Source organism: Lissotriton helveticus, chromosome 3_1 (assembly GCF_964261635.1).
Source record: "Lissotriton helveticus chromosome 3_1, aLisHel1.1, whole genome shotgun sequence".
In the NCBI taxonomy this organism is placed as follows: domain Eukaryota; kingdom Metazoa; phylum Chordata; class Amphibia; order Caudata; family Salamandridae; genus Lissotriton; species Lissotriton helveticus.
In genome coordinates, this window is record NC_136061.1 from 547,285,769 (window position 1) to 547,308,450 (window position 22,682).

At 41.9% G+C, this 22,682-nt stretch overlaps 1 protein-coding gene across 9 annotated transcripts in view; it reads right to left on the minus strand.

Annotated features, from left to right (window-relative positions):
• Positions 1–22,682, minus strand: part of BOLL (boule RNA binding protein) — a 1,385,263-nt gene that overhangs the window by 220,945 nt on the left and 1,141,636 nt on the right. For 6 of the 9 annotated variants that reach the window (XR_013608668.1, XM_078680450.1, XM_078680447.1 and 3 more), the window contains one exon: positions 20,526–20,652. The exons of 2 other annotated variants lie outside the window; for them this stretch is intronic. Coding sequence is in view for 5 of the 7 variants with exons in the window: in XM_078680450.1 (XP_078536576.1) it covers positions 20,566–20,652 (87 nt within the window). In the remaining 2 variants the exon portion in view is untranslated. Of the gene's footprint in view, positions 1–20,502; positions 20,653–22,682 lie in introns of all 9 variants that reach the window. One more of the 9 variants, XR_013608667.1, reaches the window with a different exon arrangement.

Consider the following 22,682-nt stretch of genomic DNA (forward strand, 5'->3'; position numbering starts at 1 on the left):
AGCCTCTTGCAACAGAGATGGGGAAATGATACCACGTCCCCTGGGATCACAGTTTACTGGACTTTGGACGCAGCTCTGACTCGTCTACCGATTTGTGTCCCCGTCACCTTCCCCCCTCTTTCCATGCTGTGTTCTATCACCCTCCCCTCCTCTTTCCCTCCTCCATTCTCTCTACTTCCCCTGCTCTTACCCCCTCCACTCCTGAATATCTCCCCTTGCCTGCTTTTTCCCTTACGTATATGTCCTTTTTGTTTGTCTCGACCTTACTTGTCACTATGTTGCCAGGCTCTAATAACTATGTAACCTTTTGTAACTATGTAACCTGCAATTATGGTCTGATAGTCATGTAAAGCACTCTGATACCTCCAGGTCTAGCCAGTGCTATATAAAACCTTTAAAATAAATAAAAAATAAAATTAATTCTGTTGCTTGGACGTTGAACTGTGGCGATGCAGTGAAACTCGTGAAAAGTAGTCGACAGGGTGTTGATCATTCCCTGGCTTGTGTACAATCACACAGTCATACACTTGCAGTCACAACACCCACCCCTTGATATGAGGGGGCATATTAGCTTTCGGGTTTCAGAAGATAGTGAACATTGCCTGATGGTCTATGATGATAGTGAAAAGTTTTCCATGAAAATGCTCACAGGCCAACAGTACAGCATGACTCTCCTTTTCCGGCTGAGAGCAGGCACATTCTGTTTCAGACAGGCTTCTTTTGACATAGGCTACAATGTGTCTCTGGGAATTCTAGTGGCCATTGGGTTGAGCAAGGATTGCCCTCAGCCCCACCGGACTCGCATCAACTGTGATATCAGTATGTAACTTGGAGTCAAAGTAGTCCATTTCAGTTGCATTTTCAATTGCATGCTTTATGTCTTTGAAACTTTGGTCACATTCAGGAGACCACTGGAATGGGACATTTTGCTTTGTTAAGTGTCTCACTGGGACACTCACTGTAACAAAGTCACAAACATATTTTGAGCAATAACTAGCCATGCCTAAAAAGGTTGCAGCATGGCTAGATCTTTTGGGGGGCACGTAGATGACAATGCTCACACTTTATCCGGGTCAGGGGTCATTCGCCCATCAGAGAATATGTGCCCAAAGAATTTGAGTTTGGTTTAGTGAAATTACACTTTGCCGCATTCAAAGTGAGACCTGCTTCAGCAAGTAACACTTGGGTAAGGGCTGTGTCATGCTCCTTTTGTGTTGTCCCAAATAACAGTATGTCATCACTGTAATTGAAAGCATGAGTGACAGGTTGACATCTTGAAATATCTCCTCATCTGAAGATATTCCAAAACGTAATCTTTTGTATCCGAACAAATTAACATGAGCTGAAAAAGTAGTAATATACCCACAATTCTCATCCAGCTTGAGTTGATGGCATCCTTTGTTCAGGTCAAGACGGTAGAAGACTTTGGCTGCATTCAGTTGCATAATCATGTCTGGGATGTGTTGAGTAGGATGTCTTTCTCTCTCAATTACTCTGCTGGTGTGGTGCATATCAATGCAAATGTGAACTGCACATCCACTGTCCTTTTATAGCACCACAGCTATGGGCGAAACCCATGGCGTTGGACCAGTGGAGTGTTCAATGATGCCATGTTTCAACAATGTCTCTTGTTCTTTCTCAACAGTTTCTTTTAAGTGGAAAGCATCTCTGCAGTGCTACTGGACAAGATGGCAAAAGTCCTCATTAATATGAAGTTGCACTTTCATTGTTTTGAGCCTTCCTAGGCCATGAAACAACAACAGGAACTGACTCAATTTCAGACTGAGCATGGAAGTTGCAGTTGAGAGATATCAGTCCCATGTTAGCAGGAGTGGCAAAACTAAGTAGCCATACCCTTGATGTAGTTCCCTGATGAACATGAACCAATGCTTGCAATGATACCGTTTTATGTTTCATGGCTGCTGTGTATGACCCATGACTCTTTAACGGTTTGGACACAGCCCACATGTATACCTTCGTGTTTGATGGGGTAAGGATAGCACAGGAGATTAGCTGGTAAATTTCTCTACTAGCATGATATTAAACGATGCACCACTGTCTATAATGAAGGTTATGGTGCAACCGTTCACCTTTAATGTAATTTTCAGACAGTGTTCAAATGAAACTTTTCGCTCCATTGGTGCTTCTCTTTTGACTTTTGATCTTTTTTGCGAGCAGTTAATCCTATATTTGCACGTCATTCTTTGGTTGATATAATCAACGCACATACGTCTTCTTCAGTGGCGCTGGATAGGGTCGTTGAAGAACCTTTGTATGATGAATTTGACCATGATCATCGTTATTTTGTTTCTATTTGCTGTAACTGATGTTGACTTTTAGCCTCGTGGGCATAGCGAGAATGCATCTGGAACCTTCTGGCACCCATTTTCTCTTCTCTCTGTGATGAATTTGGTTTCTCTTTCGTTTTGCAGACTGTTACAAAGTGGTTTTCTTTTCGCAGCCCTTGCATGTCTGTCTCATGGCTGGACATTTACCTTCCTGTGGTAATTAAAATCCACATCAGAAGCATAACTTTTCTTACTTTGGAGATGTCGACATGTGCGCATTTGTTCAGTGTTTATGCTAACTTTTCATAATCAACGCTGATTCATTGTACGCTGTTTCTGCCTCTATATCAGTCGCTTGTCGATCTGCTCATTCTTCTGCCCTCACAGCCATTAGCATTTTATCTAAACTGAGTGTCTCTCTCAACATGCATCTTCTGAAAGAGTGTGAGAGACAGGCATCGATGACTCTGAGGCGCATGGCTTCTTTATCATTGCAATCACAGAACTTACAGTGTTTGATAAGTGCGTCAAATCTCTGAACAAACTCATCCATCGTTTCACAAGTGTGTTGTTGTGCTTGGTTAAAGATGAACCATTCATAATTGACATTCACCATCAGATTAAACTTGGCTTCCAACGCTTCTTTTATCTTTTGGTACGACATTGCATCAGTTTGAGGGACTTTCTTTAGCACTTCTTTCACTCCATCACCCGCTAGATTTTTTTGACTTAGCACAAATAATATCAGGACACTACAGTTTACTAATTTAATGCAGCTAAATTTCAGTTTAGCCAAATGAGTCTTTATGTCGAAGCAAGCTGCCTTCATCTAGATCCTTTGATTGGAGAAATTATGAAGTTTAAATAAAAGGAAGTACCAGCAAAAGAAGAATGGGAGAAGATGGTGCTGAAGAGGAATGAGGTGACGTGAGGTATACAGATACAGGATTTTAAAAAGATGTGAGGAGAAAAAGGGCGTGTCTACCTAAATGAGAGATTACAAAGGATATAAATGTGAAGGGGAGAACAGGAGTGATTGAGACGCTCCAAAGACCACTACCTCTTTCACCGACCTTAGTGATGCTTAATTCAGTTTCATATTTTCAGAACAGAAATCTTTTCATTTCTAATTATTCACAATAAAGTCTTTGTTTTACTCATTTATCTGACAGTGAAAATAAGCATTACTGGATGAAATAAAAACAAAACTCAGCAGCACCTAAATAGTGGACAGATCCCCACTGTGTAAAGCAAAGGATTTTAGTTGACGTGTTGTCTTCCCTTAATTACGTAGGCCATGGCTCTTGAAAAGGATTCCTGGGTATGCTGTTTTAGCCACTTTTTTAAAGAACCCTCACCTTATTGGATGATAATTAGAGCTTTTGTTACCGGGCATGAATACACTTTTTAAACGACAAAGAGGTAAAAACTATGAACTGTGTGGAAGTCATATGTCACCTGTACATAATGTCTTACTCTACACACCCCAAAACATGTGGGACACTTACTTATTGTCTTGTCAACATGCTTTTTTGTGGCCAAGACACTGAACACAATCTGATAAAATTAAATGTATGGGGACGTGGGTGCCACCAACATTAAAGCTTGTCCTAAATCCAATGCAGTGAAAAACACAAGAACAGCTCAAAATGTAGAAGGCCTTCCTCTCAATATTTAATTATGGAAAATGGCTGTTATTCTTGGTTCTTGAAACTGCCACACTCTAAAAGATTTCTGAGACACAGTCTGATTTGGGGCAAACATTTCAACTAGTAACGATCAATCCAAAGTGTTATGTATTTTAGCTTTTATGCTCCTACAGCCCATTTCAAAAGAGAGCCCTGTTCAGTTGAAATGACAATTGTCTTTGATTCTTTAGCTATGCTGCAGACTATTCTCCATTAACCTGCATTTGGATTTCAAGCTTCCCGACGTGTTATGTTTTATTTTTAACAGATAGTGCATGTGGTGTTGGGAATTGCCTCAATGGACACAAAGCAGAAGAGTGTTCCACTGAGGCCCACGCGACAACACCATGTGCTAGAGGTAAACAGAAGCTTCTGCAGGGGAACTAGAGTGGAGAACAGACCAACGCGGGACCTGGTCAACTGGCTAAAAAGTAAGGGCATGAATCTAATCCAAATTTTAGGTAAAGTTTAACAACATTTACCATTTGCTTGTTGATTGCTTTCATGGCTTGGACTATTTTGTGGCTAATGTGTTGTCAAAGAGAGTGTGCACAAATGTCATCTGGGTAAGAGACGATGGGAGAAAATAAAAGAAAAATGGTTGGGTAGGTAGTGCTAGGACCATTCCAGAGAACAGAAAATGAGTACAAGTGCGAACCCAGCGTATAGAGTGAGAATGTCCTAGAAATAGTGTGGTAATGGGGAAGATGGGAAGAAGTGTCAGGACCTGAAGCACAGACCCTTTAAGGATCAATATGTGAGAGAAATCGACCCTCTCATCTAGCCACCCAAACCCTTCATAAGCCCCTCTGGGTCTTGACTGAAGGTTTGTTGAATGCAAGGAGATATTTGGGTGAGTGCATGATACCATCCCGTCCTTCACTCCACGAGATCAGTTAGAAGAAACTTAACTGAAGGGAACCCTATTCAGTTTTCTGTTCCCTTCCCATCTCTCTTCCTATGAATGATCTGCAGTCATAAAGCCTGCAGACCCTTTTTCCTGGTACCCAAATGTGAGGGTATCGCAAGAAAGGGTGATGGGGGCCGACAGTCTCAACATAGTGAGCCTCTAGCGAAAAGCACTATTGCCCACACTATATACCAACAAAATGGTAAGTAAACGCATATGCGAACATTAACAAGAGTAAGTTGGACTCACCAGTGAGGATGGAAAGAAATCCCTTCCAGAACATGATACCTTTGACATAGAAAAATAAGCGAATGTGTTGAAAAAACTGGAACATCCTACAAAATTGAATGGATGCTGAACATTGGCCACTCTACATACAATGGTATGAGGAGGCACACAAAAGCAAACAGGAATCAAAAATCGGGAGTGTGAAATTTTACAAAAAAAAGTAGAATACCAAATTAGCCACATTAGGAATAGAATTAGGGCTACATTCCAACTGCTCACCATTCTCCATATCTATTTCCCCATCTCACTGAACCACAAGGAAAGTAGAAAGAGAGCGAGGACACAAAGGAGGAGGATTTGTTAGATATGCACTACAGGCCACGGGGCTGGGGTTGCAGCTGGAGATGCACCGATAAACTGAGCAGTGCTTGCAGGATCACCGGGCTGGAGCACAATGTGCAAGTGAGAGTTGTGATGCGATTGACGGCAGTACAGCGACAAGGTTAGAAGCTGATTCCCTTCTTTCAATCGGTCTAGAGTCCACACATTTTTGACCCTAGGGTATAGAGACCATTGAGAACGGAGCCACACTATCACCTTAGAGAGCTTGAGACAAATTAAAGAACGGTTGCCTAGCAGGTGTCCCCTTCATCCAAGTGATTACGATGATGAGAGTCCATTCTATCCCACTTTTCTCCTTTTGAGTGACTACATTGCAGACAGGGGTAGAATTGTGGTCATTGTCCCTTAAAACCATCCGATTTCATGACCATCAAGAAACTGTTCCGCAATATTTTGGAAAATCCCTCTCAGTTCCTAAATAAACTAGTGTGTTTGAGGTTGTAGGAAAAATTGGACGGATGTGAATCAGTTATTTGGACTGGTGGTGCCAAGCGCCGTGACAGAAAAACTGGTGGAGAAAGTGCCATGGCTGAGAGTGGCCCCTGGGAATAATGGGGAACTAAATGCAAAAAAGGTAGCATTATTGAATGCAATTGCGAAGGTATGCCCTGTGAAAACTGATTGAACTAATAACTCCACCTGCAAGGTGAGTCAACAGCTGATTATTAGGACAGACTGAAGGATGTTTTTGAAATGTATTCAGGTATCCCCCGTCTGACAGAGATGGTTCAGGAAACACTTCTGTACAGGGATCATTGCCGAATGTTAAGAGTCAGCTAACTATCATATACACTGGATGGCAAGCTAAGACGTTAGCTGAACTGGAGACACTCCCCAACCACTGCATACCTTCACAGGAGAAAAAGAAAGAAAATGCTGAATTGAAATTAAAGTCTTTGAAACTGCAAAATATGCAGAGGGCTATTAAAGAAATGGGTAGATGATCCTCACAATGGCAGGATGGCAAAGGAGGGCAATGAGGTGGAAGGATTGGGTCAGGAAACAGAAGGCGCATAGGACAGGCCCCGGGAGAAGGAGGTTCATGTTTTGCTTGTGGTCAGCTGGGGCAGTGAAAAATAAATTGTTCCAATACTGCTTCTAACACATCAGTACTCCCAGACCAACCTGAGTATCATCAGATGACTCAAAATCTTTACCCTAAATTTTAGGAGAGCCCGACAGGTTCCAGCTGTGTTATGAATATCCTAATACCAATAGATCATAGGGGTTATTATGTGAATTGTGCCATTGGTGGGACTCTCCTAATGTGAAGGGGAAGTATGTTCCATGCTTTAAGAACCAGATAAAAAAAGGCGCAGCTGCTGGCTCTGGATCTTTGAGCAACAGCGGGAAGCAGGGGGTTGGCTAGGTGAAAGTGTCTGGTGGGGTGTGAAAGTTGAAGCGGTTGTTCAGGTAGGTGGGGTCAAAATTGTGTAGCGCTTTGTATGTGTGTGCAAGTAATCTGCACAGTGCATGTTTGTGAATGGAGAGCTATTGGAGTTCTCCGAGGTGGGAGATGTGGGTGCCTGAAGGAAGGTATAGCTTGAGTCTGCCTGTTGTATTGTAGTGCTACAGGCATTCTTGTGGTGTGAGACCCTGTGATGACCTTTAACTACCATTATTGTAACTGTTTCATTGTGTCATTTCATCTTAGCCTGGATGTACGATGTCCTGCATATGCCTGCTTCTCTCAAAAGTTTTGTTCTTGTAATCTTGCTGTCTTTCAGTGGGAGCTGTCACGGAGTAGAATAGCCTTGCCAAGAGGAGATCGTGTGGGATGTGCATATGAAAGCATGAACGGGAGAGAGCAGTGTGGAATGTACTCTTTGGTTTCAAAGTGCAGTTTTGTGGGCAGTGATGCACACATGTGCTCGGTGTTGTATGAGTATTGCGAAGTGCCTTTGACATGGCTATTGGCTTTGACATGGCCTCATGTCATCCTTTTTCCCTGGCTTTGCCTTGCTTCAGCTTTTCTGCGTGCACAGCAGCGCTTGCAAGTTGCTTGGGTTATTCACGTTCAAGATCTTTCTGTTTTGGTGAGGGATTGTTTATGTATTCTGAAGGGCTTTGTGAGCTTCGTTAAGATAAAGGCTGGAACATGTGAGTTTGGAGAAGGGAACGTGAGAGCTCCTTCCTGCCGTGGGAATGCTGGCTTGGAGCCTGGCCAGTTCTGGTAAAATTTCACTGGCCCAGGGGGAGGTCTTTCTCGAACCTTCTAGTGTGTTTAAAGCTGAGGGTTGTGCACTTGGAAATCGGGAGTTTGGAATCTGAGTGGGGGCGGAAGCGTCTACCTCAGAGTGAACCCTGGTTGCTGAGGATCTCAATCATGGCTGTTTACTTCCCCAGTCTGAGATGTGGTGTTTTTGCACCAGATGATGTAGTGAGTTTTGATTATTGCCATTGTGATGTGAGTCAGTGGCTGTGATCATTTGATGTGTGAGAGTGTGTTTTCTTTGTGATGTGTGAGTGAGTCAAAGTGCTGTCACAGTTGATGAAACGACCTTTTGAGCCTATACACAGGGCGGACCTTAAGTTTCTGTCTTGGAAGGTGGCTCTTCTCATTGCACTAACTTCAGCGAGAAGAGTAAGAGAACTGTAAGCTCTCACAATTCCAGAGCCTTTCCTACAGTTTCAGGAAGACAGAATGATTCTTAGGACTAATCCAAAGTTTATTCCTAAGGTGCCAACTGACTTTCATCTGAATGAGCCATTGGTGTTAAAGCATTTTTTTCCTCAACCAACAACAGCGGCGGAAAGAGTGTTACACTCACTGGACGTTCAAAGATGTCTCAAGTTCTATTTAAAGGAAACCAGGAACTTTCGCAAATCTTCACAGCTCTTTGTCGCTTTCAGCGCACCCAGGAAAGGTTTCCCTTTATCAAAAAGAGGGATTGCCAGGTGGATTTCCAGTGCGATTGTTTACTGTCATCAAGCTGCTGGAAAGCCTCGAAATGGGCAAGTTCGTGCCCATTCCACGAGAGCAGTGGCCACATCTACTGCATTGTTTGGAGGAGTGCCAATCCAGGATATCTGCAGGGCAGCGACCTGGGCATCTACGCACACCTTCACCAGGCATTACTGCTTGGAAGCAGCCGCAGAGTCGGATGCGGCGGTGGGAGAGGCGGTACTACGAAATATCATCCAGTAACGGTGAGCCTTCTTTTCATCCCTCCATCCTTCTTTCTCTTATTTTACAAAGTCACATTTCTTTTATTGTACTATGCTTGATTTTAATGCTGTATTACATGATGATAAAATGTACAAGATTAAGGTGCTTTGTAATATCACTGCTCGCTATTCTGATTCAGGCATGTGAATCTATGAAAGTTCCAATACTGGAGTAAGAAAACAAGTTACTTACCTGTAACTGTAGTTCTCCAGTATTAGAAGCTTTCATAGATTCACATGCACCCACCCTCCTCCCCTGAGAGGCTCACCTCGGATTTAGCACGAAAAGTGTTTTATATGCACAAGTGCGCGAAAATCTGAGGGGCAGAAGGTTCTCTCAGGAGTGTTCTAGAGGGTGAGGAGCTCTGATTGGTTCAGGGAGAAGTTTGGCCCTTTTTTATATAACAAAGGCTATGGGTTGCAAAAGGGAAAGGGGCCTAGGCCTCTTTTTAGTTTGCTATACTGCTAAGCATTGCTTTTTTATATACCGGAGACTCCCGTCTCAACAACGGGGAATGATTCAGGCATGTGAATCTATGAAAGTTCCAATACTGTCCCTTTTCTATGTTTGTGACACTAATGACGTTGACAGCAGAAGTAACATATAAAAACAATGGCCGCAGTGCGTTTCGCGATGCAACGGATAAAGGCTAAGTGCCGAAACGCGTCTTGCTTGTGCCTGAAGGTTTCAATAAACTATCGTTCGAAACCTCCCCCTCGTGAGAGTGCTTTCTTCTTTCCTGGCGGATTTCATTGCCGTGTTTCGAAAGGACTTTGGGAGTGTATATATATATATATATACACATCATTATATATTTTAATCTTTTGCATCTGGGAAAGCTTTTGAGAGCATTGTGTAAAATAAACCCCAAGCCTTATTCAAAAGAGAGAGAGTCCTTGCATTTTGTAAAATAAAACCCTTTTCTAAAGGGGCTGTGTTAAAGTTTTTTGACTGCGCCAGGTGTTGGGCTACCGTGTGGAAGATTCTGATAAGAGCAATCAAAACATCTATTCTGAATGACCTGAAGCTGCTTGGTGAGTTGGATTGAGATTCTGATGAAGTGTGAGTTTCCATAGTCTAACTTGTCAGTGATGAGTGCTTTGGAGATTGTTCAGCGGGAGTACAGAGGGAGCCAATTAAAGATTTGCTTGAGGATCCTGAGGGTGTGGAAGCAGAAAGAGGTGACTGGGTTGACTTGGCTGGCCATTAATAGTTTGTTGTCGACCATGATTTTCATACATCTGAATTGTCTGGATTGGATTGGAGTGGGATAAAGTTAGGATGGCCACCAGGTCAAGAACCACAATAAAGTCAAGTCCTTCCCAAAATAGCACTACCTCCATCTTGTCTGAGTTGAGTTTGAGTCAGCAGGATTTCATCAAGAGGGCGACGTCTGGCACACACTCAATTAACTTTGCTTTGTTGTTGGTGGTATCCCTGGAGAGGGGCAGGATGAGTTTTGTGTCATCAGCGAATGTGAAGTTGATTCCAAAGGTTAGCATCATATTGGCGAGAGGGGCCATGTAGTTATTGAAGAACATGGGGCTGAGTGTTGATCCCTGGGGACTCTGTAGATCAGCTCGGTGAGTTCTGAGGTGTAGGGGGATAGGCTGACATTCTGTGTGTATCCTGTGAAGAAGAAGCATATCAATTGAAGGGCTGTTCTACGAATTCCTGACTGGTGGTAGATTTGAATGAGGTTCGGGTGGGGGACAGTATTGAAAGCCACAGAGGTCGAGAAAAATGAGGGCCACAGTGCTGCCTATGTCCATGACGGTCCAGATGTCTTCAGTTGCGGTTTCGGTGTTGTGATTTGGTTTGAAGCGTGCATGGGATGAGCTGGCAGTTCTTTTTAGGTGGTTTGCTAGACTCTTGTTGATGAGTTCCTCAAAGGCTTTCTCTGGGTTGGATAGCAGTATGATGGGTCTGTACTGAATTGGTACTTTATTGCTGTACTCAGCTGGTGAGGAAGGGTCTGCAGCGGGTTTCTCCAGTAGTGGCAGGATAGTGGCATGGTCCCTGGGGTCCAAAAGGTCTTCGTGGGTAGGGAGTCATTGAGGATTGAGGTCAAGGCAGTGCAGATGGGCTTGAGTCCTCTTGTGAAAGCGTAGTGCAGGCAAGAGTTTGATGGGGCTCTTGAGTGTATGGATTGCATGGTAGTGACGATTTCTGTGTGGGTAACTGGGGAAACAGGTCAGGAATGCTGATGTCATCTCTGTGGAAGTCTGCCAGAGTGGAAGGGATCTGGTGGGGTGCAAAGTTGTCGTAGATAGTGCTTATCCTGTCAAGAAGGAAAAGCGCAAGCTAGGAGCAAAGCTTCTGAGAGAGGGTGATGGTGGTGGAGCTGGCAGTGAGCATGGTAAATTGCTGGCAGCAGGCATGGTGAATTACCTTACAATGGATAAGTGTTTCTTTGTGCTATTGGTGCAATTATGTATTCACTTTGCTAGGGCTGAGTGTCTAATGCCTATCAATTGGCATTGTTGGAGGGTCATTTGTAGGTCTGTCGCTGTTGTTGTGTGGGTGAGTCTCCATAGGCGCTCGTGCAGCTTGCAGTGGCACTTGGTGCATCGAAGGTTGTAGTTGTACCAGTTAGCTTGTGGTCTGATCCTTGAGGTAGTCTTGATTTTAAGAGGTGCCGGTACATCTGCGCAGGCAGTTATCCATAGACTGAAGTTGTCAATAGAACAGGCAAAGTCATCTTAGTGCAGTGGGATGCGGTTTTGCAGTTCTGTGGATCAGGTTTCTTCAGAGATACTGTTCAAGTTGCTACCAGTGTGGGGGAATGGGGGAGATGGGTGGTTGTTGGTGGTTAAAGTGTAGGTCGAAGCAGATGAGTGAATAGCCAGTTGTAATGTTGACTCCACGCATGAGAAGTATAATTAAAGGTTTATTAGAGAGAGCACAGGAGCAAGGTAGGTAACAGCCTACGCAGGACTTCTTCCCCAGTAACTGCCAATACAGAGATGAGGAAGAGAATCCTGCACAGTACAGAATGTAGGAGGCAAACAATTCCAATAATATTTAAAGAGACAACATGACACATCTTCTTCCTTATGGAACAAAATAAAATAAAAGATTAACAAACAAAATCTTGTAACCACTTGGGTTTGGAGCAAACACGTTTTTCACATACATTCGCATTATTAACACTATCAGAATCTACAATAGTGGAACTGTTGGAGACGGAATTCTGTGAAGAACATTCATTTGACACTATGGAAGATGAACCAGAATTACTATTGTTAGCAGAGTCTACACACTCATCAGAGATACTTTCTGAAACAACAAAACCACCTTGATCCTCATTATGAACAGAATGAGGTTCATGAGTGGCAGTAGGAGAATGTGAAGAGCAAGAAGAATTGGCAGTTAAATCTTTTTTTCCTTTGTAAATGGCAATTCTTCTCATATTCCACACCCTACCATCAGTTAATAAAACTGCATTGCGTAAAACTTTCTTAATCATTAATGGTTTTGAATATTGAGATTCTCCTTTTCTAACTTTCCAAGGTTTTTTAACTTTGACCCACATGCCAGCTTTGACATCCATAGTACGAGCATTACATTTTCCATCAAAACTTTTTTTATACTGTAAATGTTTCTCAATGATATCGGATCTAACTTTGTTCATACATATGTCCCGACAAGAATTTTTATGTAACCAATTAGGATTAGATTTGGTCCTGGCAGTACGACCCCTCATAATTTCGAAAGGTGACATTTTTAATGCATCATGGATATTGGTTCTGTAAGACCAAACAGCTTTGTAGATACAAATTTCCCAATCTTCTTTATTTAGATTGGCAATTTGGATAGCGTTCTTCAATACTTTATTGAACCTTTCACATAACCCATTTCCACTAGGATTATATAACGAAGTAGTTTTGTGGATGATACCTGTTCTGTCAAAATAAGATTTGGTCAATTTGGACATGAACTGAACCCCATTATCGCTGATAATTTGGGTGGGAAGGCCTTCTTCAATGAACACTTTGTCAATGAAATCTAATACAGCGGCTGAGTCAACTTTGTCTACAATGGTGATGCAAGGCCACCTAGAAAAAATGTCAATAATAGAAATTATAAACTTGTGATTGACGCCTATAGGCCCCATAATGTCAATGGCCACAGTGTGCCAAGGACCATCAGGAATGATGGGTTCACACATTTCAGGTTTCAGAGTGTTAAGAACCTTATCAGAATTTGTGCAAGTAATACACTCACGTACAGTTCTTTCAGCAAGAACATCAATACCAGGCCACCAGTACCATTGTTTCACATTCTGTTTAGTTTTGACTATGCCACAATGATCTTTGTGACATAATTGCAAAATAGAATTCCTCAAGGATGAGGGGGGAACAGCTCTATCACCGCGAAAAATAGTACCATCCAAAACAGTAAGTTCGCTTCTAACCTCCCAGAATGGTTTGAGATCTGAGTTTAACTTTTTCTTTTCTATCCAACCTTCACGAATAAGTGAAACTGCAGTGACTAAGACATTGTCTTTTAAATATTCTTCATTCCACTTTTTCTTCTCAATGCAAAAAGGATTCTCATCATGGATGAGAGCAATCTGAAAAGAGTCCCACTCACTCACCTCACATTCTTGTAATTCAGAAGGCATGCGTGAAAGGAAATCAGCAATCACATTGTTCCTGCCTGGAAAGTACTCAATTTTAATTATAAAATCCTGTAAACGCATAGACATTCTTGCTATTCTAGCAGTGGCATTATAAAGACCATCAGTGGAGAGAAGCTTAGTCAGGGGTTTATGGTCAGATCTAACCACGCATTTCTTGCCCCACACAAAACTCCGGAAGTGTTCTAAAGCCCAGACAACGGCCAAAGTTTCACTCTCAATAACAGAAAATTTGCTTTCAGGAACAGAAAGAGCCCTGGAAGCGAACGCCACAATACGTTCTTTGCCTAAATTATCTACTTGTGAAAGTACACCACCTAGACCTTTGTTGCTGGCGTCTACCGTGATCACGGAATCCAGATCAACGTCAAAAGGAGACAACACAGGTGCATTAATAATGTCTGTCTTAATCCTGTTAAATTCATCCTCACAAAGAGCAGACCATTCAAATGTGACTTTACTTTTCAACAGTTGTCTTATATTATAAACTTTGCTGGAAAAACTTTTGATAAATTTCGAATAAAATTCTACCATCCCTAAGAATGATCGAACATCATCTTTACTAGAGGGGGGAGGAGCTTCTTTAATAGCATCAACCAATTTGGGTTTGGTAGAAACACCATCTGAACATAATACATGACCCAAATAAGTTACAGATTTAACTCCAAAGTGGCACTTTGAAAACTCAATTGTCAACCCTTTTTCTTCAAGAATGCTTAAAACCTCTTCAAGGATGGTATTATGTTCACTTTTATCTTTTCCATAAACTAGGATGTCATCTTGGAAAAATTTAACATTAGACATATGGCCAAAAAGGTTATGCATAATGCGTTGGAAAATGGCAGCTGCGGAAGCAAGACCGAATGGCATTCTCTTAAATTGATAACACCCCATAGGGGTGATGAATGCTGTAAGGTGCTTACTGTCATTCTCAAGTGAAATCTGGTGATATGCAGCGGAAAGATCCAACGTTGTAAAAATAGTGGCACCATTAACTGAGGACAACATCTCGGAAATTTTTGGTAAAGGAAACTTATCAATTACGATGTTATCATTTAAGTGGCGTAAATCAACACAAAAACGAATTTTACCATTAGTACGTCTGGCAATTACAACTGGAGAAATCCACTCGGAGGATTCAATAGGCTCTATTATATCCTCTTTAATTAGCTTATCTAATTCTTTTTCTACATCACTACGTACTAAAATGGGAATGTTTCTAGCTTTAAAGGTTTTGGGATTGGCATTACTTTTTAAAACAATGCGATGAGAAAATCCTTGAAATTTACCAATTTTCCCACAAAAAACTTTGGGAAACTTTTTAAACATAGATTCACCAATCTCTGAGCCATCATTAATAACCAAGACAGGTTCAGGACTGTTGGGATTTAGTATAATATCTAAATCTCTCTGGTCTCTCCATCCGAAAACAGATGGACCGTATTTTGCAACATAAAGTTTTCCGAAAGATTCTCTATCTTTGAATTTAAACTTTAACGGTTTGAAACCAATCATGTCAATTCTTTCCCCTGAAAATCCTTCAGGGGCAATGTCTGACAAGTAAAGGTTATTTCCAAGATGATGTACAAAATTAGAATTCCACACTTTCTCATTAACTATAGTGTAGGGAGAACCAGAGTCAGCATAGATGTTAATAGGAACTCCTCCAATGTGCATATTACAAATGGTTTTTTTGAAAAAATCTTTTTTATAGGAATCATTGATATTGTAAATGTAAACTTTTTCAAGAGGTCTTTCCATACATTCATCACTTACTGAGCAAAACATAACTTTGTTAACGTATTCGTCTTGAACAGAGCAATGCATAACTTTTTTAACTATTTCATCATCATCACTTGAAGTTGAATCACAAATAACCTTAACTTTTTTTCCTTTAGCTCTGTAACAAGCTCTGGAATAATGTCCAATTAACCCACAATTGGAACATTTTTCTTTAATGGCTGGACACGATTTAAAATTAGCTAAATGTGAACTGCTACCGCACCTAAAACATTTAAGTTTATCACTATTTTTAATCTCAGCAGGTTTAACTTTAACAGGATATCTTTGTTTGTAATTAGATTTACTTTGGACTTTAGAAATAGTTTGGTCAGGGACTATTTTTTGTTCAGTGGTAGACTTTTCACTAACCTTAATAGCTTTAGCACTGCGACCCGAGAGTTCTGCCTTTCTAACAATGGCCAAAACATCCTTAAGTTCAGAATCTCCATTAATCCAAAGTCTGTCTTGAATTGATGGATCTGAAGCATGCATAACTACCTGATCCCTTATAAACTGTTCTTGGAGATGATCAAACTTACAGTCTTCCGCCATTTTTTTAAGTTCAGCCACATGTAAGTCAATAGTTTCATCAGGCTGTTGTTTCCTGCGAAAAAACTTGTATCTGGTGATACCAATACATACCTTGGGAGAAAAATGGTTATCAAAATCTTTCAAAATATTAGAAAACACATTTGAATCACCACCTCCTGTACACTTTGACATTTCTTCATAAATCTTTAAGCCACCAGCACCTAATGAATGTAAAAACAGTTTTTTCTTTCTTTCTGGCTTCATCTTCCCGTCTTCATCAATGGTGTCAATAAAGTTTAAAAAGTATGCTTTCCATTGAAGCCACTTCATACAGGGTTCTAATCCTGAAGGCCAAAAAGCTTGTGGTGACTGGATAGTAAAGTTTTGCGTGGCCATATCGAAAAGAAATAGTCAAAGGTAAGGGTTAAATTAAAGTTTGAAAATAGGCGCTTTAAAAAATTAATCTCCTTACTTGTAAATGGGATGAGTAAATATGTAAGTCAAAAGGTCCATAAAGCACTGTAATTCAAAATTCAATTGGCGCAGGTTTAATAATGTATTTCCGAGCGATGTGAAGCGAATAAATTCAACAGGAAAACATTTCTTCGGTTGCTATGGTAATTTCCTAAAATGGCCGCTTTGCGTCTTACATCATAGTGCAGCGTGCATCACGTTCACGTGGCGTGTGACAAGTGAGGACGTCAGATCTCGCGGTTGGAGCGCGGAGAATGTAGCAGAGAAGAACGTGAAGGAGGCAGCGTTCGGGAGAGCGCGCTGAAGGTAACCGTTTTCTCCCCACTTGAATGATGCACAATAATAAGCAGCGCTTTTTTAAGGCCTTCCACAAGTTTACTTTGCGCAATTAGTCGATAAAGTCAATTTCAAAATGCGCTAGAATTAAAAGGAAATATTAGAGAAAGCAACTCACGGAAAGTAGTTTCTTCCGAGACAACTGATTTCAAATCTGTTCAATCAATTTCAGCTCGGTTCCGCTTCACAAATGAGTGTTCAATTCTACAATAAACTAAATTGTTATTATTAAATTAAAACGGTGAATGTAGAATTCGATCTCTTCAATATCTGATAAACAACGAAAATTTTCAATACGAGGTCTTCGTAGGTTCGTGGGTTTCCTAGTGCTTCTCCGCCATCGTCGCCAGAATTGTAATGTTGACTCCACGCATGAGAAGTATAATTAAAGGTTTATTAGAGAGAGCACAGGAGCAAGGTAGGTAACAGCCTACGCAGGACTTCTTCCCCAGTAACTGCCAATACAGAGATGAGGAAGAGAATCCTGCACAGTACAGAATGTAGGAGGCAAACAATTCCAATAATATTTAAAGAGACAACATGACACCAGTCCTTCAATAATGCTGAAAATTATACAATGTCTTTGACATTTTCATTCACAGGAGTGTCTGAACTGAGGCCTGCAATTCTCTCCAGTTAGGGGAATGGGTCTAGGCACACGTATACCAGAGGTAGACCACACTACAGCCTTGCCATCATGGACCCTCCCAGATCCTGCTCATGACCAACACAACTGTCAAATATCGTGGTTGGTAACATGGATTCACTCTTCATATTGCAAGTGAATTGCTCTTCCTAGAAACAACTGCGGTCCTGTCTCAACCTCAGGGCCTGTACCTAGCCCAGCATCCATTACAAAGGCTGTTCCTGTTAGCTGCCCATGGGTCAATTCTACGTTTCCACCTCCTTTGTCTTCTCTATCATGTGCTGCTGCCCTTTCAGCCTCTCATCACTACTACCTCTGTCCGAGGTAAGTATCATCTTCATTCTCAATACCAGATACTCCTGTGGGCATTGCCTGATATCTTCATTGCTGCTCTGAGCCTCTGGTTGGTAGTGGGATAAATCTTACTGTGGAATTATTCCAAGACAAATCTGTACTGAACCTTCTCATGCGCTGAGCAGCCTCTCAGCATACAATTGAATTCATTTTGCGTTGCTATTGGAAAAGTACAGATTGGCAACTAATTTGTCTTCTTGGTGAATTTGCACGCACATGCCAGTTGATGTGGGGGGTGGCATTCCTTTGATCGGAGTGCCCATCAGAGTTAATAACTACTTACCTTCAACTTTTCCAATTCAGGCATAGATTGCCACAGTGTGCCAACATTTTCCCCGCTCCTTCCCAGGTCTTGCAAAGTTTACAAGTCATTTGAGCCTCAACATGCGAAACATGGCACATCTCTCAATGAGTGAGTAAGGTTTTATTTTTAAGAACCGAGGAACTAACAGTGGAGAGCCTCATTTGGAGTCCCCTCCATTTGAGTACCATCTCCCCATACACAAACCACTGGGAGGTTACGCATATTTTATTTGCAGGTCACAAACTTACCCTTGGCTGCCTTTAGAGTGGAATGACACTTGTTATCCAAGATACATCGTTCCAGCTATAAAGCACCTTGAAGATCATCCTTTAGAACAACATTGGAATTGGCGAGCTGAGACATTTGATAAGAAACAGCAAATTCAACCTCAATAACTTTTGGATTGATGACAGAACAGTTAGATGCCATTGCCAAAATGCTCATTCAAAATCGAATGGCCATATATAATCTTTTGGCGGTCAGTGGGGGCAGGGTCGGGAGCGCTCTGTGGAATTTTAAGTACTGATTGGTGAGAGAATTGTGGAGAAGTGTGGCTCACTGGTTAGAGGAGGCAGACCTGGAAGCAGAGGTCAGTCCGGGACCAGGGTTCAATTCCCGGCTCGGCGGGGTCTTGAGTCCTAAAAAAAAATGTCCATGAACTCGACAAGTCTCGCTCCGGTGCCTACTCGATTCACGGGTTCACACTCTGCGACTCTGGGCAATAGCTTGCTTAATCTCCACAACGGCCCCTCGCGGCGGGATGCCTGGCTTTCACCTTGCGGATACCCTGCCGGGGTTATCTCACAGGGGAATACCAGGACGGGTTCCCTAAGCAAGCGCTTAGAAACCGCTTGGTGATTTGCGCTATATAAATTCCTGTACATTTACTCACCTCCCCAACCTCCTTAGCCTACACAAGCAGATAGATAACATTAAGGAGAGTGTAAAGAACTTACATGATATACAAGCACCCCTGATCTACGTTCTAATGGCATCTGGATGTGACTAATGGGGATTTTCATCACTTTAGGTTTGAAAATATTTGAATCATTTATTGAAATTGTTCTAATTGTGGTTGTTACCTAGATAGATATTAGAATAAATCGTACATCATCCAAAGCTCTAGCAAAAATAAAGGTACTGCCAAGGCTTTCATGTTTGCTGTTTCTAAGGATGATGAAGAAAGCGACGGCAAGGAGATGAAAAGGGAAGTGATGAGGCTGTTCTCATTACTATTGTAAGGTGGAATTTTCCCTTTCAGAAATAGGGAGGTTGTAAAAACTAAAATCCTGTTGGTACAATGCAAATATATGCTCCTATAAATTACAGTATTAATGTTTACGCATATGATATACTACTGTTTTAGAATCAAATAAGGATGTCCTTTTATAGTGGTTTGGAGCTTCCACTAGCTTCGAATATGCTTGCTAATGTTCATGGTTCAGTAGGCCCAAAACTCATGCAACTGGAGGTTGTACATTTGCACATTTACAAGAAGCGCAACCTTGCTTTTGAACCTAGCAAGTGGAAGCAGGATTGTAGTAGAATAATGAGGCTAGTATTGTATTTATGAATGCTCTATTTTCCTCAAGAACGTTTGTGCTTCTTCGGGAATAGGATCCTACCACCTGCTCATTAGATATGTTCTTGCTGAAAGTAACACGTTTCTGTCACATGGCTAAGCTCCACTGACTTTTACTGAGAAAAAGAGTATATATACAGTTCTAAAATGCTATATATTTTAGCTCTTATGCTCCAACGGACCTTTTCCATCTGCAGTACTTGTAAGCTGAAATGACAACCGCCTTTGCTGTGCTGCCTGCTATTTTGCATTAAACACTAGTAGGACTTTAGGCTTCCTGATGTGTTGTGTTTTATTTTTAAACACACTAAAGACTAAGGTGCTTCAATTATTGGTTCTTAGTTGGTTCTACAGCAACGGAACCCTGGAGCACTTTGACAGAGAGATTTTTATAATTAAAATATTTCTTTGACAGTCTATCTGCATCTAACATCTATGTATACGTGTTTTCATTTCACAACAACAATAATCAGCTCCCCACCACCTTTTTGAGAGGATGAGTAGAAACATATGACCAATAATGAAGATTCATAATGAAGAATGTAATGCTACTTTTAAGAATGCTAGCTAACAACCAAGAGATTTCTCACTGAAGTCATATGCAGCCCACTTTCCTCCCCGGTGGTTTAAGTTAAATGGGTAACATTTTAAAGATGAAAACACTGCTCATTAGGTAAAATGAGCTGAGATTCCAGCATTCAGTGTTATGCATTGTTGAGGAGGAGAGTATAAACCTTTATTTTCAGCCATTTTAATAGCTGATCAATGTTATTCATTTCCCTTGCATGTATCTCCTTTTGTGGAACTGTAAAAGAATAGTGAAAATTAATCAACCTGGTTTCTTCACTAACTATAATTCATACATCCTTTATTTAAAAAAAAAAAATATATATATATATATATATATTAATTCATCTATTTTTCAAAGGGGTATTAGAAAACATATTTTAGCAGGAACTATTTCTGTAAAGGTTCTCCGGTATCCACATGTAATGGGAGATATTCAATACTGATTACCATCAATAAATATGCCACATGGGAGAAAAGGAGCTTTATGATATTCTAACCATCCAAATAAAATTTGGGAAGCCCATCATTACTCAATTTATAGCCATACCCACAGAGTATTAATATTTTGTCATTGTTTATGTGGTATCTTCACTTGCCAAATTTTCTCCAGAATAGGTACCTCCGAGAATGCAGCCTCCATTATACAAATAGCAGGTGGATCATCCACTATCTTGATCGATTTCCAATGGCTGATATATTAACTCGGAGGGATGGATGTATAGAAATGAGGCTGATGCTGTAGAAGTCTAAGAAAATATAAAAACATTTTTTATTGACGGAGTATGCCACATAACGCAATAAAATGGAATATTTGAGCAACATACATTCTCTATCAAAATGTATCTACCATACAATCACCTTCCACTTGAGACCTTTATCAGGCAATTGCATGCAAACATCTAGGTACATGCAGAAAGTGCAAGTATGCAAATTCTCCCTACGATAAGCTGGCTTTAACCTTCCAATGCTCCAAGCAACACTTTACAGCAACTTCATAGTCTAATGGCAATGAAACTATAAAAATTGCTTACCAACCAAACTATTCAGAAAAGGGGGTGGTGATGAACAGAGTGTCTGAATTAAGCAGACCACTCTTACCCAGTCCAAAGATCAGGGCTTGATCCATCACCGTTATTTATCTCACTGCCCCATCCCAGCTCAGAACCTGGCTATATGCAAATTAGTCTGTCCCTGGCCCAGTGCATCATGGGAACAGGGCAGACCAAACTACCAAGCCAATTCTTCACCAGAAAGGAGACAAGCTACCGGGGACCGGTTTCTGGCATTTCAGCCTCTTCGGCCCGGCTTGCTTGAATCCTGATGGAGCAGTGAGAAAGGGACTCATGTCTGAGTATACCCTGCCACACCTATAGTGGCCAAAAACGATTCAGAAAAGGGGGTGGTGATGAACAGAGTGTCTGAATTAAGCAGACCACTCTTACCCAGTCCAAAGATCAGGGCTTGATCCATCACCGTTATTTATCTCACTGCCCCATCCCAGCTCAGAACCTGGCTATATGCAAATTAGTCTGTCCCTGGCCCAGTGCATCATGGGAACAGGGCAGACCAAACTACCAAGCCAATTCTTCACCAGAAAGGAGACAAGCTACCGGGGACCGGTTTCTGGCATTTCAGCCTCTTCGGCCCGGCTTGCTTGAATCCTGATGGAGCAGTGAGAAAGGGACTCATGTCTGAGTATACCCTGCCACACCTATAGTGGCCAAAAACGATTCAGAAAAGGGGGTGGTGATGAACAGAGTGTCTGAATTAAGCAGACCACTCTTACCCAGTCCAAAGATCAGGGCTTGATCCATCACCGTTATTTATCTCACTGCCCCATCCCAGCTCAGAACCTGGCTATATGCAAATTAGTCTGTCCCTGGCCCAGTGCATCATGGGAACAGGGCAGACCAAACTACCAAGCCAATTCTTCACCAGAAAGGAGACAAGCTACCGGGGACCGGTTTCTGGCATTTCAGCCTCTTCGGCCCGGCTTGCTTGAATCCTGATGGAGCAGTGAGAAAGGGACTCATGTCTGAGTATACCCTGCCACACCTATAGTGGCCAAAAACGATTCAGAAAAGGGGGTGGTGATGAACAGAGTGTCTGAATTAAGCAGACCACTCTTACCCAGTCCAAAGATCAGGGCTTGATCCATCACCGTTATTTATCTCACTGCCCCATCCCAGCTCAGAACCTGGCTATATGCAAATTAGTCTGTCCCTGGCCCAGTGCATCATGGGAACAGGGCAGACCAAACTACCAAGCCAATTCTTCACCAGAAAGGAGACAAGCTACCGGGGACCGGTTTCTGGCATTTCAGCCTCTTCGGCCCGGCTTGCTTGAATCCTGATGGAGCAGTGAGAAAGGGACTCATGTCTGAGTATACCCTGCCACACCTATAGTGGCCAAAAACGATTCAGAAAAGGGGGTGGTGATGAACAGAGTGTCTGAATTAAGCAGACCACTCTTACCCAGTCCAAAGATCAGGGCTTGATCCATCACCGTTATTTATCTCACTGCCCCATCCCAGCTCAGAACCTGGCTATATGCAAATTAGTCTGTCCCTGGCCCAGTGCATCATGGGAACAGGGCAGACCAAACTACCAAGCCAATTCTTCACCAGAAAGGAGACAAGCTACCGGGGACCGGTTTCTGGCATTTCAGCCTCTTCGGCCCGGCTTGCTTGAATCCTGATGGAGCAGTGAGAAAGGGACTCATGTCTGAGTATACCCTGCCACACCCTAAGCGTGGAAGGGTATACTCAGATGTGAGT